The 21,424-nt window shown below is 37.1% G+C and overlaps 5 protein-coding genes across 6 annotated transcripts; 2 read left to right on the top strand and 3 right to left on the bottom strand.

Moving 5' to 3' along the window:
- The first annotated feature begins 2,008 nt into the window (after positions 1 to 2,008).
- Positions 2,009 to 3,440, top strand: LOC104806498 (DNA-binding protein S1FA1-like). Its single transcript, XM_010531433.2, has 2 exons — positions 2,009 to 2,160; positions 2,899 to 3,440. The coding sequence occupies exons 1-2, from the start codon at positions 2,134 to 2,136 to the stop codon at positions 3,100 to 3,102; spliced, it is 231 nt and encodes a 76-aa protein (XP_010529735.1). The 5' UTR covers positions 2,009 to 2,133; the 3' UTR covers positions 3,103 to 3,440.
- Positions 3,441 to 3,605: 165 nt separating this feature from the next.
- LOC104806497 (cell number regulator 8) lies at positions 3,606 to 5,565 on the bottom strand. Its single transcript, XM_010531432.2, has 3 exons — positions 5,159 to 5,565; positions 4,653 to 4,855; positions 3,606 to 4,032 (listed from the first exon to the last, which is right to left on the bottom strand). Exons 1-3 carry the CDS (start codon positions 5,427 to 5,429, stop codon positions 3,796 to 3,798), a joined length of 711 nt encoding a protein of 236 aa, XP_010529734.1. The 5' UTR covers positions 5,430 to 5,565; the 3' UTR covers positions 3,606 to 3,795.
- Positions 5,566 to 7,092: 1,527 nt separating this feature from the next.
- LOC104806496 lies at positions 7,093 to 8,303 on the bottom strand. The gene has a single exon (XM_010531431.1). It carries the CDS (start codon positions 8,244 to 8,246, stop codon positions 7,290 to 7,292), a length of 957 nt encoding a protein of 318 aa, XP_010529733.1. The 5' UTR covers positions 8,247 to 8,303; the 3' UTR covers positions 7,093 to 7,289.
- Positions 8,304 to 10,826: 2,523 nt separating this feature from the next.
- On the top strand, positions 10,827 to 12,426 carry LOC104806494 (probable beta-1,4-xylosyltransferase IRX9). Its single transcript, XM_010531428.2, has 3 exons — positions 10,827 to 11,640; positions 11,741 to 11,969; positions 12,077 to 12,426. The coding sequence occupies exons 1-3, from the start codon at positions 10,949 to 10,951 to the stop codon at positions 12,200 to 12,202; spliced, it is 1,047 nt and encodes a 348-aa protein (XP_010529730.1). The 5' UTR covers positions 10,827 to 10,948; the 3' UTR covers positions 12,203 to 12,426.
- On the bottom strand, positions 12,298 to 16,839 carry LOC104806495 (cell wall protein RBR3). 2 transcript variants are annotated; one of them, XM_010531429.1, is made up of 9 exons: positions 16,565 to 16,839; positions 15,904 to 16,104; positions 15,553 to 15,819; positions 15,057 to 15,094; positions 14,904 to 14,972; positions 14,458 to 14,611; positions 13,699 to 14,357; positions 12,773 to 13,559; positions 12,298 to 12,657 (listed from the first exon to the last, which is right to left on the bottom strand). In XM_010531429.1, the coding sequence occupies exons 1-8, from the start codon at positions 16,689 to 16,691 to the stop codon at positions 12,807 to 12,809; spliced, it is 2,268 nt and encodes a 755-aa protein (XP_010529731.1). In that variant the 5' UTR covers positions 16,692 to 16,839; the 3' UTR covers positions 12,298 to 12,657; positions 12,773 to 12,806. The 2 variants fall into 2 exon arrangements, with proteins under 2 accessions (XP_010529731.1, XP_010529732.1); XM_010531430.1 differs by having other exon boundaries at positions 14,464 to 14,611.
- Between the last annotated feature and the right edge of the window lie 4,585 nt (positions 16,840 to 21,424).

The following is a 21,424-nucleotide window of genomic DNA, read 5'->3' as shown; positions in this document are numbered from 1 at the left end:
ATTTGTCATACAATTTTGTAGTTATGGTATACAATTAACGTAAAACCTTTTACACATGTTCTGAAATTTAGCTCATTTATTGTTATAATCGAACCGAATCCAATTTATATTTGGTTATAATTTTAGTTAAATATAATTGCATCGGATCAAACTGAATCGACTAATACCAAATAATATTTTGCTTATGAAATTTCAAAATTCTAAATAACCAAATAGAAATTAAATATAACCGAATAATAATTTGTTCGTCTTTTTTCACGTGATTTTCCCCCCCGCAGAATTCCAAAACCATGTATATATATACATAGAGACACAAATACACAAACATACAAAAGCATATTGGTGAATATATGTATAATCATGTGACGCATCATATGGAAAGAATGAAATATTTGGACCCATGCATACAACGAGACAATTAAATGTCATGTTGCTAATAAAAATCGACGCTTAGTGGTTCGTCGTCACGTCTCTATTTCTCCATCCATGCTTTTATCGGTCACTGACACTCACGAATCGAACAGATCGAGTGTTATTCGCTAATTAATTAATACTTATTTTTAAGCAAATTCATTAATTAATCAATCAATATGATAAAAGCATATATTATAAATATATCCAACTTCTCTTTCGGATAACACGAGGGTCTTTGTTAATACTGCCTTTCGTGGACGACAAAAACTATGGGCCTCGCATGCATATGTATAATATAAGTTGTTTTTTATATTATAATTTAAGTACAATTATACATTTTATAATGGTGCTGCATTTATATTATTTTTTTTCAAATTATTACAACGTAACAGCTTTCACCGACAAACCTGATTGTTGTCTTCAACTAGCCACGTAGTAGATTCATAAAAAAAAAACACGAATTCTGTTTGCTAGATATGAATGTAAATACATTATAAGAAAATATCAATACTTAAAACCCTCATAACAGTATAAACAAAGGAATTTTTTAAATTATAAGAACTTATTTCGCACAAATTTTAAAAATATATGTAATTTAGAATTAAGTAGAAGTTATTTTACATTCTTTTGAGTTTTATTTTTTAATCTCAAATGGTTGCCCTATGCCTATTTAAATTTTAATTCGCCCAATCGAACATGGGGTGAGTTGTATATTCGAATATAGAATTACGTGGTTATGCATTATTTCACAAAGTCAAACTCACTGTTAAAGGTCAATTGAACTCTGTTCATAAGCACAAAGGACACAAGTACACCAATTATAAGTAGAATAAAAAATAAAAAACGATATATATATATAAAATCTCTAGATGGAAAACATATTATCGTATTTCTTAGATAACGTCTATCGAAATTAAAAAAAAATATGTAATTTTCCAAAATATTTTTATTGCTTCGTGCGTTGATTTAGAGACGAATAAATACTAATCTAAATATATAAGGTTTAAAAATATCGGTTTATAATTAAAAAGCGTTTAGATAATTCGTAAAATACAAAAGAAAAAGTGAGAAAGGATGAGAAATATATGAAACAATGAAACAAGAAGCTTTATAGAGGGAGTCTAACCAAAGGTGAGGCTCCAAAGAATCTTACCATAACCAAACAATACAATACGTGTATGTGTTTTTATTATCGTTATTCAAAATTTTGGTCCCATGGCACCAACTCAACTATTTTTGTCATTTTCCATCAAAACAGATTTAATGATTTATTCTTATTAAAAAGGACAATCCCCATGATTCCCCAATCAACGAAATTATTATAAATTTTAAATAATATATTGAAGATATAATACCGAATTTTTAACAGCTAGTTTACATGATGCATGCATGCGTTGAACCAAAGATGTTGTAACAATGAGGTCATAGATTGTTGGGCCAAAGCCCAATTTCGCCCAATCGAAATAATATTGGACCTAATTGAATGAAATAAAACATATTTGACGAAATCAGAAATAAATCAAACATTAAGGATCTAACCATAAATCCTCTAACCCGTAGGAATTGGCTTGTTAGTGGGTGTAGACCGGATATGAACACACACACACACACACACTCACACACGTTGTTTTCCGAGGTTTTGTCTTAATCAAGCGCTCGAAATCTCCTCCCAAATCGTACGTTGCCGGAGCTAATCCCACGGCTTTTCGATCGTTAAACATGGACGGCGACGATTTATCCGGCGAGGTAAGTCTCTGATTCCCGTTGATCGGCATTGTTCTTCGTGTAATCGGTTTGTTTCGATGAAATCTAGCCAAATTAGGTTAATTAGTTCGGCCTCATCTTCTACGTTATGAAAACCTATGCCCCTTTCGGAATTTCTGATTGCTCGTGGGTATGCGGAAGATCTGGGCAAAAACAGTTTGGCTGTTCTAATTGAACAGGACCATGAACTTTGAAGTTATGATCCGTACTTTCGTGATCGTTATGGTGATTTTCTTGAATCGTCGCATTGCTTTTATACTGATCTGAGAGAAAAAATTTTCTCCCGTGATTGTTTGGCAATTTGTAAAGCGATCATCTTAGTTGTGGTTTCACTTTCACCCCATTGTTGTGACAAAGCTATAATCACATCTCTTGGCGAATTTGATATGAAAAAACAATGCTTGATTCGATTTTCTAGCTAAACTTATTGTTCATGCCAAATGTGTGTAATAAATACGAAAAAAGACGCTCCAAAAACGATTTAACTCGAGGTTTCTAACATCGAATTCTAAGTTCTGAGACCTCTCTTCATAACAGCGGTTTTCGATATGCTTGGACGGCCCGCTCTTGTACCTGATTATCTGTTGTTCTTTTCATTGTCTCATGCTCTTTTTTTTCACAGTTCTTGACCACCATAGGGGCAAGTCTTCGTGCTTGAACTTCTTGTCCTAAACCATGGTATGATGATACATATACATTGTTGTGGTGGTGATTCTTCAGATAATTGCTGAAGCCAAAGGGTTAAACCCGGGTCTGATCGTGCTGCTCGTTGTTGGAGGTTTGCTATTGGCATTCCTCATTGGAAACTACATGCTCTACAGGTATGCCCAGAAGAACCTTCCGCCCAAGAAGAAGAAGCCCGTCTCCAAGAAGAAGCTGAAGCGCGAGAAGCTGAAGCAGGGAGTTCCCGTCCCGGGAGAGTAAGGATCGTTGTTTCCCTCACTAAGCTCATTCGAAGCTGGAAACCGATGCATCCGGTGTCTGATAAATTCACCCTTTTTCGGGTTTTTTCTTTTCGTTCCCTTTAGTTTTTTTTTCTTGTCATGAGAATTTAGAATGGCTCTGAATCTATTATGGTTCACATCGAGAATATTACGAAACAGGATGACCCTTTGCTTGGGAGTCAAAGACTTCAAATATTTTGTCTGTGTTTCTCACTCTCCTGATTGCAGCCGTAGAACCTTTCAATCTTAGCTCGGATCAGATCCTTGGAACCACTAAAATCTTCTTGTTTAGTTTTAGTTGACTATGTTGTTCCCGGATTCTCGGATCTTTGTTGAACTTGCCCATGTTATCTATAATAAGACCTGTCCATATATTCGCCCAAGCAAATAGAAAAATACAGAATAAAGTCAAACCTTATTTTGCAAAATATTTTGACTCGAGTCCACAAGAAACAGAGTGTACAAGGGATGAGACAACTCAAGTATCACAAATCGAGGCGACAACATAACGAAACAAATAAAGATATAGCGTTTCTTTTCATGAGAAAGAACACAGACCAAACCCACCCACCAGAGTTTTATTCAGACATCATATAACCCACAGGGTTCGAACATTAGGACACTTTCTTAAACAGATGTATGTATTACATAGACAAACAATGGACAAATTCTCTCAGTGACGGCCCATGGTTTGATCGGGAGGAGGGACCACGACCACAACGGGCTGAGCCTTGAAGCCAGGGTGAGGCAGCCTCCGTCGAAGCTCCCGACCTTCCTGGCAAAGGGCACACGTGTGGCACATCACGTGTGTCATGAAATCACATGTGGTTTCACAATGCTCCCTTTGCATCTCGTCCTCTATGCAGCTCCCACAGCAACCACACGACCTGTTCAGTGCCTCGAAGCTCCCCTGTTTCATCATTTACATGAAAGATACGATTGATTAGCTTGGTTAGAAACTTTGCAACATGTTCCAGCATGAAACATGAACAGTTTGGACAGGTTGCTCCTGGAGAAGAACATAAGAGAATCAAGATTCTGCAGATTGAGAAAGAGCCGAGTGAATCAGAGACAGACAAAGGGAATGAAACAGGGGATGGGTTGTTCTTTATAACAATTCTAAGATTGATTTCTACATTTGGGGACATGGCACTATTACTTCTTCTGTTTCTGCCAAATTTAAGAACCAAAATCTCAATAACCCACAAAAAAGATTCTCGATTGAATTTGCAGAGTGCACAAATTCGGAACCGATTGAGCAAATCCCCAAATACCCTTTGAGATCAGGATGCATACACAATTCTGTTTCTGCCCTTTTAAGAGCTGAAAACTCAATAAGCCCACAAAAAGAAGATACTCAATTGGATTTGCAGAGGTCACAAATTCCGAACTGATTGAGCAAATCCCCAAATACCCTTTGGATCAGGATGCATAAACAAACAGGAACCAATTCCCCGTTCTTCAGAAAAGCCGTTATTAAGAAATACAATGAAGCAGAGTTGATAATGGTGAGATTGAGGAAGCATATACCTCGAGGTTAAACTTCCTGCGAATTGCAGAACGGATAGGATAAGAGAACCATGGAGCAAGGCAATTCCAGCCAAAGAAAGAATTACCCATTAGGTACAATCCGAAATACGGTAAGCAATGAGTCGTGAAGGTCCCTGGAGCGGATCCGAGTCTCTCCACGTTACTTCCATATAGCACACATGGAGCCACGCTTCCAAGAAGACCTATTCACAGAATCCATGATTCATTCATTAGGGATTTATCAAAGGAAAGAACAAACCCTGCTCTGATTATATGAGATCATAGTTATGTCCTTCCTGATCATCAATCAACAGCTGAAACTTCTTGATCCATTACGAATTTACTATTCTACGAACCCTAATTCCATAAATCGAAATACCCATCAGGTATTGTTGGATCACGACATAATTCAGTCATTCAACCAGCTGCACAAAATCACACATAATCTCTCATATAAACGACCTGATTTTAAAATCCAATCACAGAAAAGGATCGAGAAAACTCACAAACTTCGAGATCGCTGCTGCAGAACTCATCATTGCGACCAAGACAAGAGAAGAGACCCGAATCCCACTGGTTCCTCTCGACGGGCTCGCCCATCACGCTTCCATGGCTCAGCGGTAGCCCATCCGCCGTCCAACTGTATCCCTCCGTCGCCGGAGCTACAGCCTTCGTTTGGCCATCGGAGCCCATCTTACCGTCGTTTCCCTCCAAAAGCGGACTCGATTCGTCACCGTCCTCGCTCCGGTGGCTGTCGTGTTTGTCTTCTGCCGCCATAATTTGCCCGAAAGATCTCGGTTTTCTCAACTCGCCGATCCGAGGAAGAGGAATGATTGAGGGGAGAGAGAGCGAGATGAGGGAGAGAGAGAGAAATGGCCGTTCACGTACAGGTGAAGGAATTGAAGAGCGAGTCGCCGTCGTCACCGACTGTTTATTTTAGATAATTCCACCTAAACTTTTTAATTTTTAAATTTCAAAAGCTGAATAAACCAATTTGGGCTTTTATTGGACTTTTAGGCCCATAAGGCCCATTAGATTAAAAAAAAAATCTAACAGGGGATTGCAGCCATAATAATGTTTTTTTTTTGTTAGAGGTTTGTTAATAATGTTTTTTTTTCTAAGCATGTTCAACATTATTTTTTAAAATTATTTCGTGACCTTTTTTTATGTACATATTATATAAGATTTTTGGCTCACGAAGGCATGGTCTAACGGTATGGATGATTTTTGCTTAATAAAATATATCAAATTTCAAGGATTTAAATGTCGGTGAGAGTGTTACGAAATATTAATAAATACAGTTTACATAATGATCTAATTTTATATATTTATAATAGATAATTAAAATTAGTATCTTCTAGAAAAATATTTTGCCTCTATATCGCAAACTGTAAACATTGAATTAATAATAAGTCCCAATAGTATAGGTATGTATTTTGTTAGGTGATTTTATATATGATTGTATCCTAATATTTAGTCGTTTTTAAACTAGAGATTCTTTATGTTATGTACGAGTATAACTTACAAGATTTATATGATTGTGTGTGTGTGGATTATATGTCATTATTTTTTGCCACCTTAAAGTAAACGAAAAAGATTATTATTATTGCATAAGATTTTAAACAAACTAAAAAAAAAGACATGAAATGCTGAAAAGTGAAGGCAGAGAATCCAAAGAGAAACAATAAATAAAATAAGTAAATGACTCAACGGTAACACCAAATCTAAGGCAGCCCATAAAGCTGGGAAGTATAAGGAAACTCTTGTCCTAAACTCAGATAGCCATTGCACATATACACACCTATGTGTGTGTATATATATATAGAATTTGAGAAGTGAGAAAAAAAGGAGCAAAATGGTTATTTAGTGCACCAAAATAAAAATCAAAAGGTAAAAAATTTGTTAGATCCAGCTAAGGGTGGGCGTTTCGGGAAACGTTTCGGGTTTGGGACGAAATAAATCGGTTCGGTTCTTTCGGTTTTACAAAAATAGGTATCAATCGGGTTTTTTATTGTATTTGGTTCGATTCGGTTTCGGTATCGGTTCGGTTTCAGATTTTATTAAAAATATGATAGATTTTCTTTAAAAATATTCGGTTTTTCGGGATTTTTAAAGTTTGGTTCGGTTTCGGAAAAATTCGATTCTCTAAAAATGGTACCGTTCGGAAAATAACAGAGGTTTCGGATCGAAAAAAATATTATTTTAACGATTCGGTTCGGTCCGGTTCCGAAGAACCGAATCGAAACGCCGAGCCTATATCCAGCATAAGACAAATTTTTTAAAAAAATGGAGCAAAAACAATGTTTATTTTTTTTTAATCTCTTGTAAGGAAAACGAAGTAACTTTTTTTTTTGGTTGTCAGTGTGCGACCACATGCTTAATTGCATTTTCATGGAGCCGCAAGATTCTCTCGGATAACTAAAACTTTCAAGCACTGAATTTCATTCAGCAATAGTATAATCCAAAAACATATATATATATATATGTATATACATATATAGATATATATGTTCTTTCTTTTTCTCGGCGCATTGTCTATTCCCGAGAAAATACACGACGAGAAACCAGAAAACAGAGGACGAACTTCAAAAAATCAGAGGAATAATTAAAAAAAATACATTTAAGGAAAACTATTAGTTACGTAAATCCCAACCTTGTGTTCTTCCAGAATCCCAACTCCGGCACGAGCCTCTCTCCCATTCTCGCCGGCTCCGATTTACAGCGCGTGAGACTCAAACGCTGCCGGGGAGATCCACAATGCTCTGTTTTTTCAGCTCCATTGTTCCCAGATTTTCTCTCCGATTCTCCAACCGAATCTTCAGATTTCTCTGGTTCTTCAACGCTTGTCGACGATTCTCCCGAATCCGACATTTTTTCCGGCGCCGCATTGCTATCTTCTGGTTGCTTTTGTCGTGTCTGAACTTGCTCTGTTTCTGATTGGCTCTGTTCTTGTTGGTCGCGGGAAACTGGAGATCCCCAGAATCTGCTTGCTAACGACGAAGATCTGTACGGCGCAGATCTGCATCTCGTCAATAACAAAGCGTTTCTCGGAGGAATCGAATCGAAGGATTTGGATGAATTTTCTTCTTCTTCTTCTTGTTCATCTGTTCGAGTTTCTGCATCGTTTAGCTGCACCGTCGAACGTCTGAAAATGGGTTCACTCCTCGTCGAGCTCGATCTTTTCTCTGATTTTCCCGAGAAACTGACACGAGAAAACGAAACCCATTTGCGCCAAACAGGGCTGAAGAAATTCGGTTTGAGTTTTCCGGCGGAAGGATGGCAGGAAAACGCGCTCTTGACCCACCAGCACCGCCGCCGTCGCCGCTGTCGGCTTTTCCCGGCGACCCGACCCGGTCTGGGCTTGGATTTCTTGGAGCGGGTCATTCGGACCTGACCCATACAAGTGACCTTAGGCGACGAAGGCTCTTGGGTCTCCGTCGCCGGAGTATTTTTCCGGCGAAAGAAGATGGGACTTGAACGAGAACGGCCCCTGCTTTTGCAGCCGGTGTTTGTTCGGAGGAACCGCATCAGTAGCGGCGGGTAATTCTCGACCCGACCCGGACTCGAAACGGGTCTCGAAGAAGAAAACCTCATCTTCTTCTGTTTTTTTTTCTTGGAAAAAAAAAATCTTGCTCTCTTTTTGTTCTCTGGTCTCTATATGCTTCAGATCGAAGATTGCACCTATTTTTGTTTATTTATATTCACACGGGTGGGTTTTGAGAATCAACGGTCAGGATCGTTCTGTCATGATGATATCGACGGTTCTGCTTGACTTGTTTTTCTTTTATCAAGATTTTTGTTCATTTTCAATCTCCTTTCTGTTTCCCTTTTTCAGGGCTTTTCACTTTTCGTTTGAAGCTCAAAAGCGAGAAATAAATATTTTATGTGAAAAAGAATATCAAATAATATCAAAGCTTATAAATATATGTTGTATTGTGGAAACATAATTTATTTCCGATATTTTGTTTTACCATTTTCCCAGTTGAATTTCACCTCAATGTACAAAACGCATTTATATAGCCATATACACACATATGTATATCTATGTATGTGTCCGTAACTTGTGAAAAAGAATATAAAATGAAATAACCATTGTTTATTTTGTCATTTTTAAAACATTGAAGACAGAATCTAAATGTCAGCCCAGCTGGAAAAAAAAGAACTGTCTGAATTGTAATATTTATCGTAAAAAAAAAAATACGCAGCACCATGGTTGGATTTTATTTAAAAGTGAATGATATATATATATATGTGATATTGTCAATACATTAATAGATTTTTGTTGGGAAAGTGGACAAGTGAAAATGGGTCACATGATGAATTTGACAAGGAAGTGATGAAGGGAAATGGGTAATGAGAGACTCTCAACAAATCCATCATCGCACCTTAATGCATTAATTGTCTCTTCATAAGGCCTACCATCCATTTTAATTTCAAATCTCTCTCATATCATATCTGTTTACATCAAACTTTATATTCTTTTTTCTTTTATAAAAACACATAAAAACATGATAATATCCATTGCTTTTCCATGATAGGAAATGATTAAGCTTATGGCCAAGTTAGTGTATATATATATATATGTTTATAGTGAATGTGAATGTATTGTATGGTAAATGTGGATGAGATTGAAGGAACGGGACAATCTTCTTCTGTCGACTTGAAAACAATTGAAGAAACTCGAAGCTTCTCCTTCGATCCGAAGCTTTCCCTGTCCTCTCTTCTTCTCCGCTGAAATTTGCGTCAGGTTCCGAATGAAGAGGAAGAGTTTATCTTTTCTCTCCATTGGAAATGCAAAGAAGTACAATCATTAATAATATGATCAAAGGAAGAATGCTCTTAGGGAATTCGTGCAAGGTTAATCACTAAGAACAAATATATGATATGAGAGTTTCGGGTTTCGGTTCGGGTTTTGTTAGGAAACAACAAAATTAGACAAGATGTTAATCGATTTTAATGTCGGTTTTGGATAAGTTTTGTTATATAAGTATCAAATGATAACCGAAACTTGATATTGTACATAAAGATGTATAATTTGGGTTTTGGACCGCTACTTGTCGGGTCGGTTCGAGAACGATGTTTTCGGTTATCAAATGAGAACCAAGTATTATCTAATTAGATTCGGTCAGTCTCGATTTCGGTTAAGACCGTTTATGTAACTATTTCCCTTTTTCCCAATCCGTAGAAGTGAGAAAGATGAAGTAATCAAGGTTTATAATAGGATTCTCTTTTTACCGTTTTCAAGTTTTTTTTTTCAGATTCGAATGTTCTGTTAAAATTATATATTATAAGGGTCACAATTTCATGATTTGTATAATGTCCTAATTGCATATGGTTTCTTCTGCTTAGAGTAATGTTGTTGGACTTGCAACCATTTATTTTACAATGGACTCAGTTATTAATTCGTTTGTTAAACTCTTAACAATAGGGATGATCATTTCGAATTTTGATTCGGTTATATTTGAATTCGGTTATTTCGATTATAGAAAACCATAGACATTTGGATTTATATCAACTTCGATTCGTATTCGAATTTTTATTTTTTAAAAACTCGTTCTTTTAAAGAAATTTTCAGTTTTTCTATTTTATATTCGACTCGATTCGGTTCACATTCACTTTTTTAAAATTAAAAAATTATGAGAAGTAATAACCATTCACTTTTTATGTCGGATTTATTTAGATTATGGTTATATCTTGTTCGGTTTGGTTTGGTCCGGTTCAACTATTCGGTTAATGACTAAAATGATCACCCCTAATTATTCTTTATTTTTCTTCCAACCTTAGAGTTAAAAACTTTTCCTTATATTTATGTTTCTAAAACCGACTTTCATTTCATTTTATTTTTTGTTTTTTGGATTCAGAAGCTGCAAATATTTCATGGGTTCTGTAAAATTTTATTTAAAAAAAGAGAAAAGTTTTTTAAAAACCATGGGTTTGGTGGCATGAAATGAAATAGATTACATGGCAAGTAACATAGCGTTTTCAAACATGCAATGTTTCAGTTAATGTGTTCCCTTCCCAACAACTGGTTGGTCGGAGAAGACAAAACCAACTCAAGCAATCTCAATACCCATTTTTTTTTCAATTAAAAAAAAAAAACTCTACACTCTTGTTCGCTAGTTCCAATCACTCACCAAATCTTCAAAAAACAAAACCCATAAATATTACATATAAAATATATAATCAAGATTCTTATATATCATATTTCTCCAGCATTTGTTCCTCAATTGTAGCGATTGATTCTTCTTCACAACAAAGATCCATTCTTGTTCCAAAGGTTTCGGATCTCTTATCGGATGGGATCTGTCGAGAGATCGAAGAAGAAACTTCAAGTATGGAAGAAGGCTGTCGTTCATTTCTCTCTCTGCTTCATTATGGGGTTTTTCACTGGCTTTGCTCCCGCAGGTAAGGCCTCGTTTTTCCCTAGTTCCAACATCGACCCCACTACTACTATTAAATCTCAGTTTTCACCCCAACCTATTGAAAACTTGCACCAAACACCCCCAACCCTTGTCAATAGAACCCTAGTAGTATCCCCAGACCGAGCCTCGGCTCTCGCAAAGTCGGAAGAAGATATTGGAGTGGAGACGAGAAAGTTGTCCGGGACAGATGATGAAAACCGGGTTAGCTTGACGCCGAAAGGTTTGATCATCATTGTAACTCCTGTAATTACAAAAGATCGGTATAAAGATGTGCTCATGAGGAGAATGGCCGATACTCTGAGGCTAGTGGCTCCTCCGTTGCTATGGATAATCATAGAGAAACATTCGGATTCGGGCGAAACATCGCGTATGCTGAGAAATACAGGCATTATGTATAGACGTTTGGTCTTCAAAGAAAACTTTACGAGTATAGAAGCAGAGTTGGATCACGAGAGAAACATTGCATTAAGACACATTGAGCATCATCGCCTCGGCGGAATCGTGCATTTTGCGGGATTAAACAACATCTACGATCTTGACTTTTTCGACGAAATCAGAGATATCGAGTAAGTAAAACTCTACAATTTTCCTCCCATTTAACCCGAGTCGCTACGCACAACGAGAGCTCATAGGTTCAATCGTTCTTCGGATCTTTTTAATGTGTAGGGTGTTCGGGACGTGGCCAATCGCGTTGCTATCGGCGAACAGGAAACGAGTAATAATAGAGGGGCCGGTTTGCGAATTTTCAAAAGTGATAGGGTGGCATTTGAGAAAACTCAATAACGAAACGGAGCCAAGGCCTCCAATCCACATCTCAAGCTTCGCATTCAACAGCTCCATTCTTTGGGACCCCGAGAGATGGGGCCGTCCCTCTTCAGTCCAAGGCACCAAGCAGGTTTTTTTTTAAAAATCTCATATAATCTTTTTTTCTTAATAATAGCATTGCTGCAGTAAGAATTATATTATATGTTATATAAAATGTTTAAATAATTTTATTGGCAGGACTCGATCAAGTACGTGAAGCAGGTGGTCATGGAGGATGATCCAAAACTGAAGGGACTTCCAACACAAGACTGCTCCAAAGTTATGCTTTGGCGTCTCAATTTTCCCACCACTGCACACATTTGATCCATACATACACACACACACATATATATATATATATATATATATCTCCCACATGCTTTTTTCCAAATTCAGAGAGAATAATTTCGCCAAGGAAATTAGACAGAGAAAGGATCTCGAGTTTTTTGTACCTAAAGTCATAGAGGAAGTATGTAGCCGACATGATATGTTTCTAAACCAAATGGCAAATACAAAAGCTCTCAGACAAGATGTCGGATGTGATCTAAGTCATGCCCCTAATCATATTCGTTTTAAGAGATGAAAAGGGCATACAAGTAATTAGGTCGGGCTAACAGGCAATATATATAGCACAAGTCGTACTTCATGCATGGAATATCAACATCATCCTACTTGATTCATACCGAGAATGAAGCTCTTCCAAGTGTTGTGCGCTTGCCGAAAGCTTTCAGCTCTCTCTGTTTCGGGATCGAAGCTGACCCGAAATTTGTTTTGTCGACCTGCACAAATGGAGCAAAAGGGACAAAAGCAAATAGTTGCTAACTCAGCACATATAGGCTTTGTCTCGAAGGAGACAATCAAAGAAGGTAAGCTTTTATCTCATTTGGAAGATACCTCCATTCTTGCAGACCTTGAAGAGACACTGAGCTTAGCTATTTGCTTCCGGGATGTTCTCCAATGGAGTCAGGCTCGGGTTTTCTGCTACTTCTACTACCCTCTCGGAAATGGTAAGCATCCCGTCTTCGCCATGAGCAGAACTGTTGACTAAGAGAGGAGTCCTTTTGAGAGATGTATCCTCTGACTCATCTCCTGCAAACTCTTTTTCCATCTCTGATGGCATATCTGAGACCATGTCTTTGGTTTCTTTGATTGATTTGTCACTCTGCTCGCACACAGCTTTATCTGGCGTTTCTCCCTCTTTAGGCAACTCAATACATGAGATCATATTCTCACCACCAGAAGCAGAATTCTGATCAATAATGGACATGGGTTCTCCATTAGCAGGACATACTTTCTTTGTACCTTTTGCCAAACCAGTGCCCTGCTTTCCACTGCTTCCTCTTTCGCTTACCGATGGTAGAGAGCTGTTATTTCCTGCAGTCTTCTTCTCTTCATTATCACCTTCACCCTTTAATTGTTCTTCTGCAATGATTTTCGAATACTTTTTGTTCTGTGCCTTTGGTGATGAGACAGAGATGACTCTGGGACTCCTGGTAAAACTACTGACCTTTGTTTTAGAATTTGACGACTCTTGTAAAGGGTGTCTTTCAGGCTGAAGCTTTTCAGACTTTGTTTTCGTTAAGGATCCATTTGGGCTATTAACTCCATGCTTGGACAAACTACTTAAAGCACATGAACGATCTTGCATGTTTCCCGTGGGAGTTTGGGCAGCACTTCTCACCTATTTAACAGAACGTTCAAATGCATTAGTATGACAGAGAGTGAAATGAATTCGGGATTTTCCCAAGGGAAAGTATGTTTCAAGTACGAGAAGTATGATTTCTATATGTGCAAAGGATTTCATGAATGTTGAAACTTACTCTATCAAAGAAGCCAATTTTTGGTGATGGGACACGGAGGCCCGTCGGTTTCATTGAAGCTGGATGAACGACACCACCATTAACAGCTGAAACTCGTTTTGTACCATCATGGACGAGTTCACCAACCATAGAGCCAGGTCGGACAAAAGTTTCATTGTTAGAATTGACAAGAGGCTTCGAAGTCTGTGGTCTATCATTGTTTGCAGAGCCCTTTGCACCGGAGACTGTTTTCTGGCTGTCTTTAGCCGTTTTATTTGGAGTAGAAGCTCGTGATGATTCTGATGACCGGTCACTGATAGAGCTAGCAGGTGATACGTTAGAGGAAAGCTTGGATTTGGATGTTCCCTTGGTTGAGAGGGATGGAATTCTAGGCTGACTCGTATTTCTAGGCGCAACTCTAGGCAAGGTCCTATTTGTGAAAGAAGGAGAGGCTAATCTGGAACTGGAATCTTTCTTCTTCTGTATCAAATTTGTGGAAGATTTGTAAGAAATGCTAGATGAAGCACTAGCGCAGCTCTCTAGAGAAGAGCAAGAAGATGTCAGTTCATTCTTTGAGGCAACTGAAGAGCGCAAAGAAGATTTAGAAGGCACCACAGGTCTTGGCAAGACGGGTTTAGCACTTCCAGAGATGGATATTCTAGAACCTAAGGGCTGTTTACCTGTAAAATGAAAGTTCACAGGAAGATACAAATGTAAAGAAGCAGACAATTTCAAAGTCCCAGTAAAAAAAATTAGAGAAGATAAAAGGTTCTGACTAACCCCCACCCCCAGATAACTTGGAATCCTTTTCTTGTTTGGTTTTGCTAACATCTAAGGATGCTCTCTTCGTTGATGTTGTTGGCATAGGTCTGACTCGGCTGATTACCTTGGGCGGCTTGGAGGTGGTTGTACTCGATCCTCTAGAAGCAACAGGCTGTAAAAAGCCGATCACTAATAAGATTCCACTGTAGGTTTGCATTCATTATGTGGTTCAGTATGGAGTGAGACATAATAACTTATATAATGCCTCTTGAATGCTTAAATTTAATAAAAGCAAAGTTCATAAGTCCAGCCAACATATCCCACAACTGGAAAACCAAGAAGAAACCCATCACTTACCTGCAGTGCAGTCGGATGCTATAATAGGATAAGACAGACAAAAAGGAAAAGAAAAAAAAATCTTGTAGCCATTTGAGCTCTTGAGAAATTGGTCAAAGAAGGTATACCTGCTTTGTTGCCTTCCCTAAACCCTGTACTCTAAAACTTGGCTTCTTAGGACTTGCTTTGGGTTTCATCTAAAAAACAAAAAAATATAGGGTTAGCAAGGAAGGACTGTAAAGCATGTAAGGCAATCCACAGTGAGTGGTTTGTGGACTCACCTTTTCCTGAGAGATAGGGTCCTCCACCATGCTGGACACTGGAGATTTAAGATGACGAATGCAAAGCATGGTCAATAGAGGAACAACATGAACTAAATAACTTATCGCGGATTAAGCACGTTTGCTGCAATGTTTTAAAAAGCAATGCTTGCTGCGACTGCAAATGGGCAAACATATACAGCTTGAAACAACATTTGATATAGGACAATAATAAACTAAAACACAGCAGCTCAGCATTCTTTACAAATTATGACGGTCTACTTGACGTCTCAAGCTATATTACACTTGATGCTAGCTTGACCAAGTTGACATAGGGAGAGAAACTGTGTGGGAAAAACTTCAGCATTTAACACCATTATATTAGATTCGATATCTACTTAACTCATAGAAAATAACATTCATAGCCAGACCCAAACAAGAGAATTTATATATCATGTAAATCGGTAAAGCTAGTACCTCTCTCTCTATCTCTCTGCACAAGATAAAGTACACTTACTTGGGCTGGTTGCTGCATCTGTTGGTACCAATTCCTTACTTTTGTCCGGTGTTGCAGCATCAGATGCTTTAGCAGATCTTTGGATTGATGCTCTTATATCTTCGAAGAAACCAAACTCCTGACAGTTCTCCACTGTGCAATCACTTTGAAACGTAGATATGGATTCTGTAGACATTTGCAGATCCTCTTGAATGGTTGATAAGCTTTGATTTTCACCCTTATGGTTGCTTTCTATCATGCTGGACAGTTCCTCAGGCTCCAGGACACCTGATTTGACAATGCATACCAGGAAAGTGACTAAAAATCTGAATCTGAATTTATACTTCCTACAGAGAAGAGTGAGAAACTTACCTGCACTTGTGAAAAAGGCTTTGTCCCAGGCAAGACTTTTGCGCAAGTTATACTTTCCACTTTTCGTCAATGTATCGGGTTCAGGTGATTCATGAGGTTGAAGCACTTGTTCCTTCTCTTCTAAGGTAGACACCGGTATCTCTTCATCATAATCATGAGAACCCCCCAGAAAGCCAAGAACTTTGTCATCCTTATCATTCTCTGAACATGCCACCACAAAAGGGTACCAATTATGAGCACGAGCAGAAGCACAAAGCAAAAGTTTTACCAATTCAATGTCAGATCCCAATAAACGGTGACTTTTCTCAAACTCCATTGCGGAAGTTCAACCAAGGTTCTCATAGAGTTAATTCAGTTCCACAAACCATCATCAACACCGTTGAGAAATCACTACGAACAACACAAGAAATCTATAATCCCCAAAATTGAAACTTCTCCAAGCATGAACCAAGAAACAAAACAATCAAGTTCCCAAGAAATATTTCCAGTTAATCGATTATCTCAACGAACAACAAAAACACCGTTTCTCAAAGTTCCAAATTACCATAAGCTTCAACACCCCAGCAGTGGGATTCGGAAATTAGCAAAACCCTTGAACCCATCTAAGCGAAGACAACATCCAAATCGGATCCAGAATTAGGTGAATCAAAGAGAAAATTACCGGAGAAATCGTTGATACTGGGATCGAGGAAAGACGAAAAGAGGAGACTATCGTCTTCGGAGGAGACGTCGATGAGACTGAGCCCATGGATCTCGAACTCACTTCTCCTGCCATCACTGTCCTCCATGAACAGAGATTAACGAAGATCGATGGCGAAATTCGCAGTGCCGGAAATGTTGATGCTGTAGATTCCACCGTTTGGCGAAGAAGAAGAAGAAGAAGAAGAAAGGGTTTAGAGTTCTTAATTTGAATTGAAGAGAACCGGCAGATTCTTATTTTATTTTATTTATATTTTCTCTCACGAAAAAAAAAAAAACAATTGAAGAGTGCTGGAGAGATCGAGGTTTTTTTGGTAGATCCTATTGGGTGGAGGTGGGTCCCACACGAACAAGATCCGTCGATTTCTGACCGTTGGATTATAACCCATCCAGTTTTCCTGAAGGAAACAAACGTCTAAATGAAAAGATATGCCCAAAAAAACTATTTTTGTGTGATTTAGAATCGATTGTGTTTTGGTTTAATTTTTTTCCCATTTTTGAAATACTACAGTTATTTGGTATTTGTTTAGGATTTGATTTTAAAATTTTAAATCAATTTTTTTATTTTTTTATTTAATTCGAGTTTAAATTTTTCAAGTTTATATCTGTTCATTTTTATATCAAATTTACTTAACCAAAATAACCATGTAACCAAAATTACACACTGATAAAAGATAAGTACATTCTGTTAAACTGTATTTAGGATTTAGTTAATTAAGTTTATGTTTTAAACTATTTATGTCGTCTATAGTTAATAGTTATATTTATAGCTTAAAATTCAATATTTTTTTGTTTGCAAACGTAGATTTTATTTATCTAATTCTAAGATTAGGATTTTTCTTTTATTTTTTATGTTAAAATTTATTATGTTTTTATTTTAACTCGATTTTATATCGAATTCGAATTAGTTTAGGTTTAAAAAAGATCCTATATAATTTTCATTTCATTAAATTTTTCATTTCAATCATTTCTAAAAAAAAATCAATCATTTCTAAAAAAATTACACGTTGATAAAACGGAGGATAATAAACTAAGAAAATCAAAAAAGATTTTTGTGATAGAATGAATATTTGATCATCAATATATATATATATATATATATATGCAACTTCCCTCAAAATAAATACTACTTAGAAAGAGCAGACAAAACAACCGAAATACAAATACAAAGCCCATTTCCTGATTTCCAGACAGGTTTTACTAGGGGCAATTGCAAAAATACCCTTAAATGATACATGGGACTTCAATGGATACCCTTCATAAAAAAAAGAAAAGAGACAACATCAAATATAACCTTATAAATGTAGTTTTCCTATAATACCCTTTATTAATTTATATAATATAATAAAATAAAAATATTTTTCTCTCCTCTCTCCACCTCTCTCTCTCCCACTCTCTCTCTCCTTTCTTCCGTTTTTTCGCGCCTGTATCACGCTCTCTCTCTCTCTCTCCGAGCTCCTCCTCTACAGTGTGAAATTCTCACCAAATTTGTTGAGAAAAACAAGCGAAATCTCCAATAATCTCATCCAATAAAAAGAAAAACTCTAAATGCCCAAAGTATATAACGGAATTTAAAGAAGAAAACTTACCTATACACGAGATCTATGTTTATTGGATGAGATTATTGGAGATTTCGCTTGTTTTTCTCAACAAATTTGGTGAGAATTTCACACTGTAGAGGAGGAGCTCGGAGAGAGAGAGAGAGAGCGTGATACCCGTCAAACTCGTCACACCGTCAGTACCCGTCAAACTCGTCACACCTTATCGATTTTCGCGAATTTGCCTACTGCAAACTGTAAACTTATCAATTATCATCCCATTCATTAAGTATCTTATGCTGAATCTAAATCTAGCTCTCAAATTTTAATACCTTTTTGTTTCTCACAATGCATGTTCTCCCAGAGAAACCCTAAAGTTCTAATAGTGTTCTCCTAACACATTGGCTTAGGGTAGGAAATAGTTTTTTTTTCGCATGAGTTACGGTTAACAAAAACTCGTTAAATATGTTATAATGACCCCTATACACCACACTGAACCATCAAAACTTAATTTACACCAACGATTTGTTTTCACAAACCGTCAACCCGTCAAACTCGTCACACCGTCAGTACCCGTCAAACTCGTCACACCTTATCGATTTTCGCGAATTTGCCTACTGCAAACCGTAAACTTATCAATTATCATCCCATTCATCAAGTATCTTATGCTGAATCTAAATCTAGCTCTCAAATTTTAAGACCTTTTTGTTTCTCACAATGCATGTTCTCCCAAAGAAACCCTAAAGTTCTAATAGTGTTCTCCTAACACATTGGCTTAGGGTAGGAAATAGTTTTTTCCCGCATGAGTTACGGTTAACAAAAACTCGTTAAATATGTTATAATGACCCCTATACACCACACTGAACCATCAAAACTTAATTTACACCAACAATTTGTTTTCACAAACCGTCAACCCGTCAAACTCGTCACACCGTCAGTACCCGTCAAACTCGTCACACCTTATCGATTTTCGCGAATTTGCCTACTGCAAACCGTAAACTTATCAATTATCATCCCATTCATCAAGTATCTTATGCTGAATCTAAATCTAGCTCTCAAAGTTTGCAGTAGGCAAATTCGCGAAAATCGATAAGGTGTGACGAGTTTGGCGGGTACTGACGGTGTGACGAGTTTGACGGGTTGACGGTTTGTGAAAATAAATCGTTGGTGTAAATTAAGTTTTGATGGTTCAGTGTGGTGTATAGGGGTCATTATAACATATTTAACGAGTTTTTGTTAACCGTAACTCATGCGGTAAAAAACTATTTCCTACCCTAAGCCAATGTGTTAGGAGAACACTATTAGAACTTTAGGGTTTCTTTGGGAGAACATGCATTGTGAGAAACAAAAAGGTCTTAAAATTTGAGAGCTAGATTTAGATTCAGCATAAGATACTTGATGAATGGGATGATAATTGATAAGTTTACAGTTTGCAGTAGGAAAATTCGCGAAAATCGATAAGGTGTGACGAGTTTGACGGGTACTGACGGTGTGACGAGTTTGACGGGTTGACGGTTTGTGAAAATAAATCGTTGGTGTAAATTAAGTTTTGATGGTTCAGTGTGGTGTATAGGGGTCATTATAACATATTTAACGAGTTTTTGTTAACCGTAACTCATGCGGGAAAAAACTATTTCCTACCCTAAGCCAATGTGTTAGGAGAACACTATTAGAACTTTAGGGTTTCTTTGGGAGAACATGCATTGTGAGAAACAAAAAGGTCTTAAAATTTGAGAGCTAGATTTAGATTCAGCATAAGATACTTGATGAATGGGATGATAATTGATAAGTTTACAGTTTGTAGTAGGAAAATTCGCGAAAATCGATAAGGTGTGACGAGTTTGACGGGTACTGACGGTGTGACGAGTTTGACGGGTTGACGGTTTGTGAAAACAAATCGTTGGTGTAAATTAAGTTTTGATGGTTCAGTGTGGTGTATAGGGGTCATTATAACATATTTAACGAGTTTTTGTTAACCGTAACTCATGCGGGAAAAAACTATTTCCTACCAAGAAAACAAAAGATATTAAATTTAGAGACCTAGGATTAGTTTCAATCCACGATACTTATTCATCGGGGTGATAATCAATATATTTACAATTTACAATTGTTAAATTTGCGAAATTCGATAAGGTGCGACGGTTTGACTAGTGTGACGGTGCGACGAGTTTGACAGTGCGACGAGTCTGACGGTGAGATTATGTGGTTCTTCTGTTAAGACCTTTTTTAGAGATTGAATATGTATTCACAATGAAGATGGAAATATGACGAAAGTGTGACTTTTTGTTGAATTATGTTCATTCTTCATCTATTAATGCATTTTTTATAACACCAAATCTTATGGAATCGAACCAAACTTCTTTAAAAAAATTTCGAAAATCGAAACTTTTTTAAGACACTCTGATTTTTTTAACAAAAAACGAAACGGAACCGTAACAAAACTAGAACCCAACTGAATCGAATAATATACAGTACTAATATCGTACCAAAACCAGAACCCACCCTTAATGCATACTATACATATTGATATATATATATATATATAAATACTTATTCGTAAATCATATTGGAAAATAATATAATCTATCCTAACCTAATGTGCTACAAAAATTGTACTAAAACTTTGGGATTTTTTTTGGGAGAACATGCATTGTGAGAAACAAAAATGTGTTAAAAACTGAGAGCTAGATTTAGATTCATCGTAAGATACTTGATGACTGAGATGATAATTGATAAGTTTATAGTTTGCAATAGCCAAATTTGTGAAAACCGATAACGTGCGACGAGTTTGACGGGTACTAACGGTGTGTTGAGTTTGACTGGTGTGACGGTTTGTGAAAATAAATCGTTGGTCTAAATTAAGTTCTGATGCTTCTGTGTGGTGTATAGGGGTCATTATAACATATTTAACGAGTTTTTGTTATCTGTAATTCATGCGGGAAAAAACTATTTCCTACCCTAAGCCAATGTGTTAGAAGACAAGTTTGACGAGGATAATGGATTCATGAAGAAGAATCTTGATGTTCCTCTGGAGGCACCGTTACTTCTTGACGTTCCTCATGGATTCCCTTTCTTCCCTTTCGACCTTTGGTTTATCTCTTTGTTCGTTGCTTTTTGGAAGGTGGATCTGTCGATCCAAAGGCAATGTATGAACTTTTAACATCCTTTTTTCTTTTTTCGCATCGTTCGTTTACTTTGTTGAACCGACTCCTTAGGAGTAGCAGGAACCTCCTCATGCATTGAAAAAGCCACATTCTCTTCTAAAAAACGAGGTCTCAACTCGA

This window comes from Tarenaya hassleriana, unplaced genomic scaffold (assembly GCF_000463585.1).
Source record: "Tarenaya hassleriana unplaced genomic scaffold, ASM46358v1 Cleome12, whole genome shotgun sequence".
NCBI classification, from domain to species: Eukaryota; Viridiplantae; Streptophyta; class Magnoliopsida; order Brassicales; family Cleomaceae; genus Tarenaya; species Tarenaya hassleriana.
Note: the sequence above shows the minus strand (reverse complement) of the source record. Positions and strands in the feature narration are given on the sequence as shown.

Excerpts from the sequence above, each read along its gene's own strand:
- LOC104806496 (XM_010531431.1), bottom strand. The coding sequence starts at position 8,246 with ATGAGGTTTTCTTCTTCGAGACCCGTTTCGAGTCCGGGTCGGGTCGAG.
- LOC104806498 (XM_010531433.2), top strand. The coding sequence starts at position 2,134 with ATGGACGGCGACGATTTATCCGGCGAG. Across the intron at positions 2,161-2,898 it reads GCGACGATTTATCCGGCGAG|ATAATTGCTGAAGCCAAAGG; the intron begins GTAAGTCTCTGA and ends GTGATTCTTCAG.
- LOC104806494 (XM_010531428.2), top strand. The coding sequence starts at position 10,949 with ATGGGATCTGTCGAGAGATCGAAGAAGAAACTTCAAGTATGGAAGAAG. Across the intron at positions 11,641-11,740 it reads GACGAAATCAGAGATATCGA|GGTGTTCGGGACGTGGCCAA; the intron begins GTAAGTAAAACT and ends TTTAATGTGTAG. Across the intron at positions 11,970-12,076 it reads CAGTCCAAGGCACCAAGCAG|GACTCGATCAAGTACGTGAA; the intron begins GTTTTTTTTTAA and ends TTTTATTGGCAG.
- LOC104806497 (XM_010531432.2), bottom strand. The coding sequence starts at position 5,429 with ATGGCGGCAGAAGACAAACACGACAGCCACCGGAGCGAGGACGGTGAC. Across the intron at positions 4,856-5,158 it reads CAGCAGCGATCTCGAAGTTT|GTCTTCTTGGAAGCGTGGCT; the intron begins GTGAGTTTTCTC and ends TTCTGTGAATAG. Across the intron at positions 4,033-4,652 it reads GCAGGAAGTTTAACCTCGAG|GGGAGCTTCGAGGCACTGAA; the intron begins GTATATGCTTCC and ends ATGATGAAACAG.
- LOC104806495 (XM_010531429.1), bottom strand. The coding sequence starts at position 16,691 with ATGGAGGACAGTGATGGCAGGAGAAGTGAGTTCGAGATCCATGGGCTC. Across the intron at positions 15,820-15,903 it reads AGCCTTTTTCACAAGTGCAG|GTGTCCTGGAGCCTGAGGAA; the intron begins GTAAGTTTCTCA and ends TTGTCAAATCAG. Across the intron at positions 13,560-13,698 it reads AAATTGGCTTCTTTGATAGA|GTGAGAAGTGCTGCCCAAAC; the intron begins GTAAGTTTCAAC and ends TCTGTTAAATAG.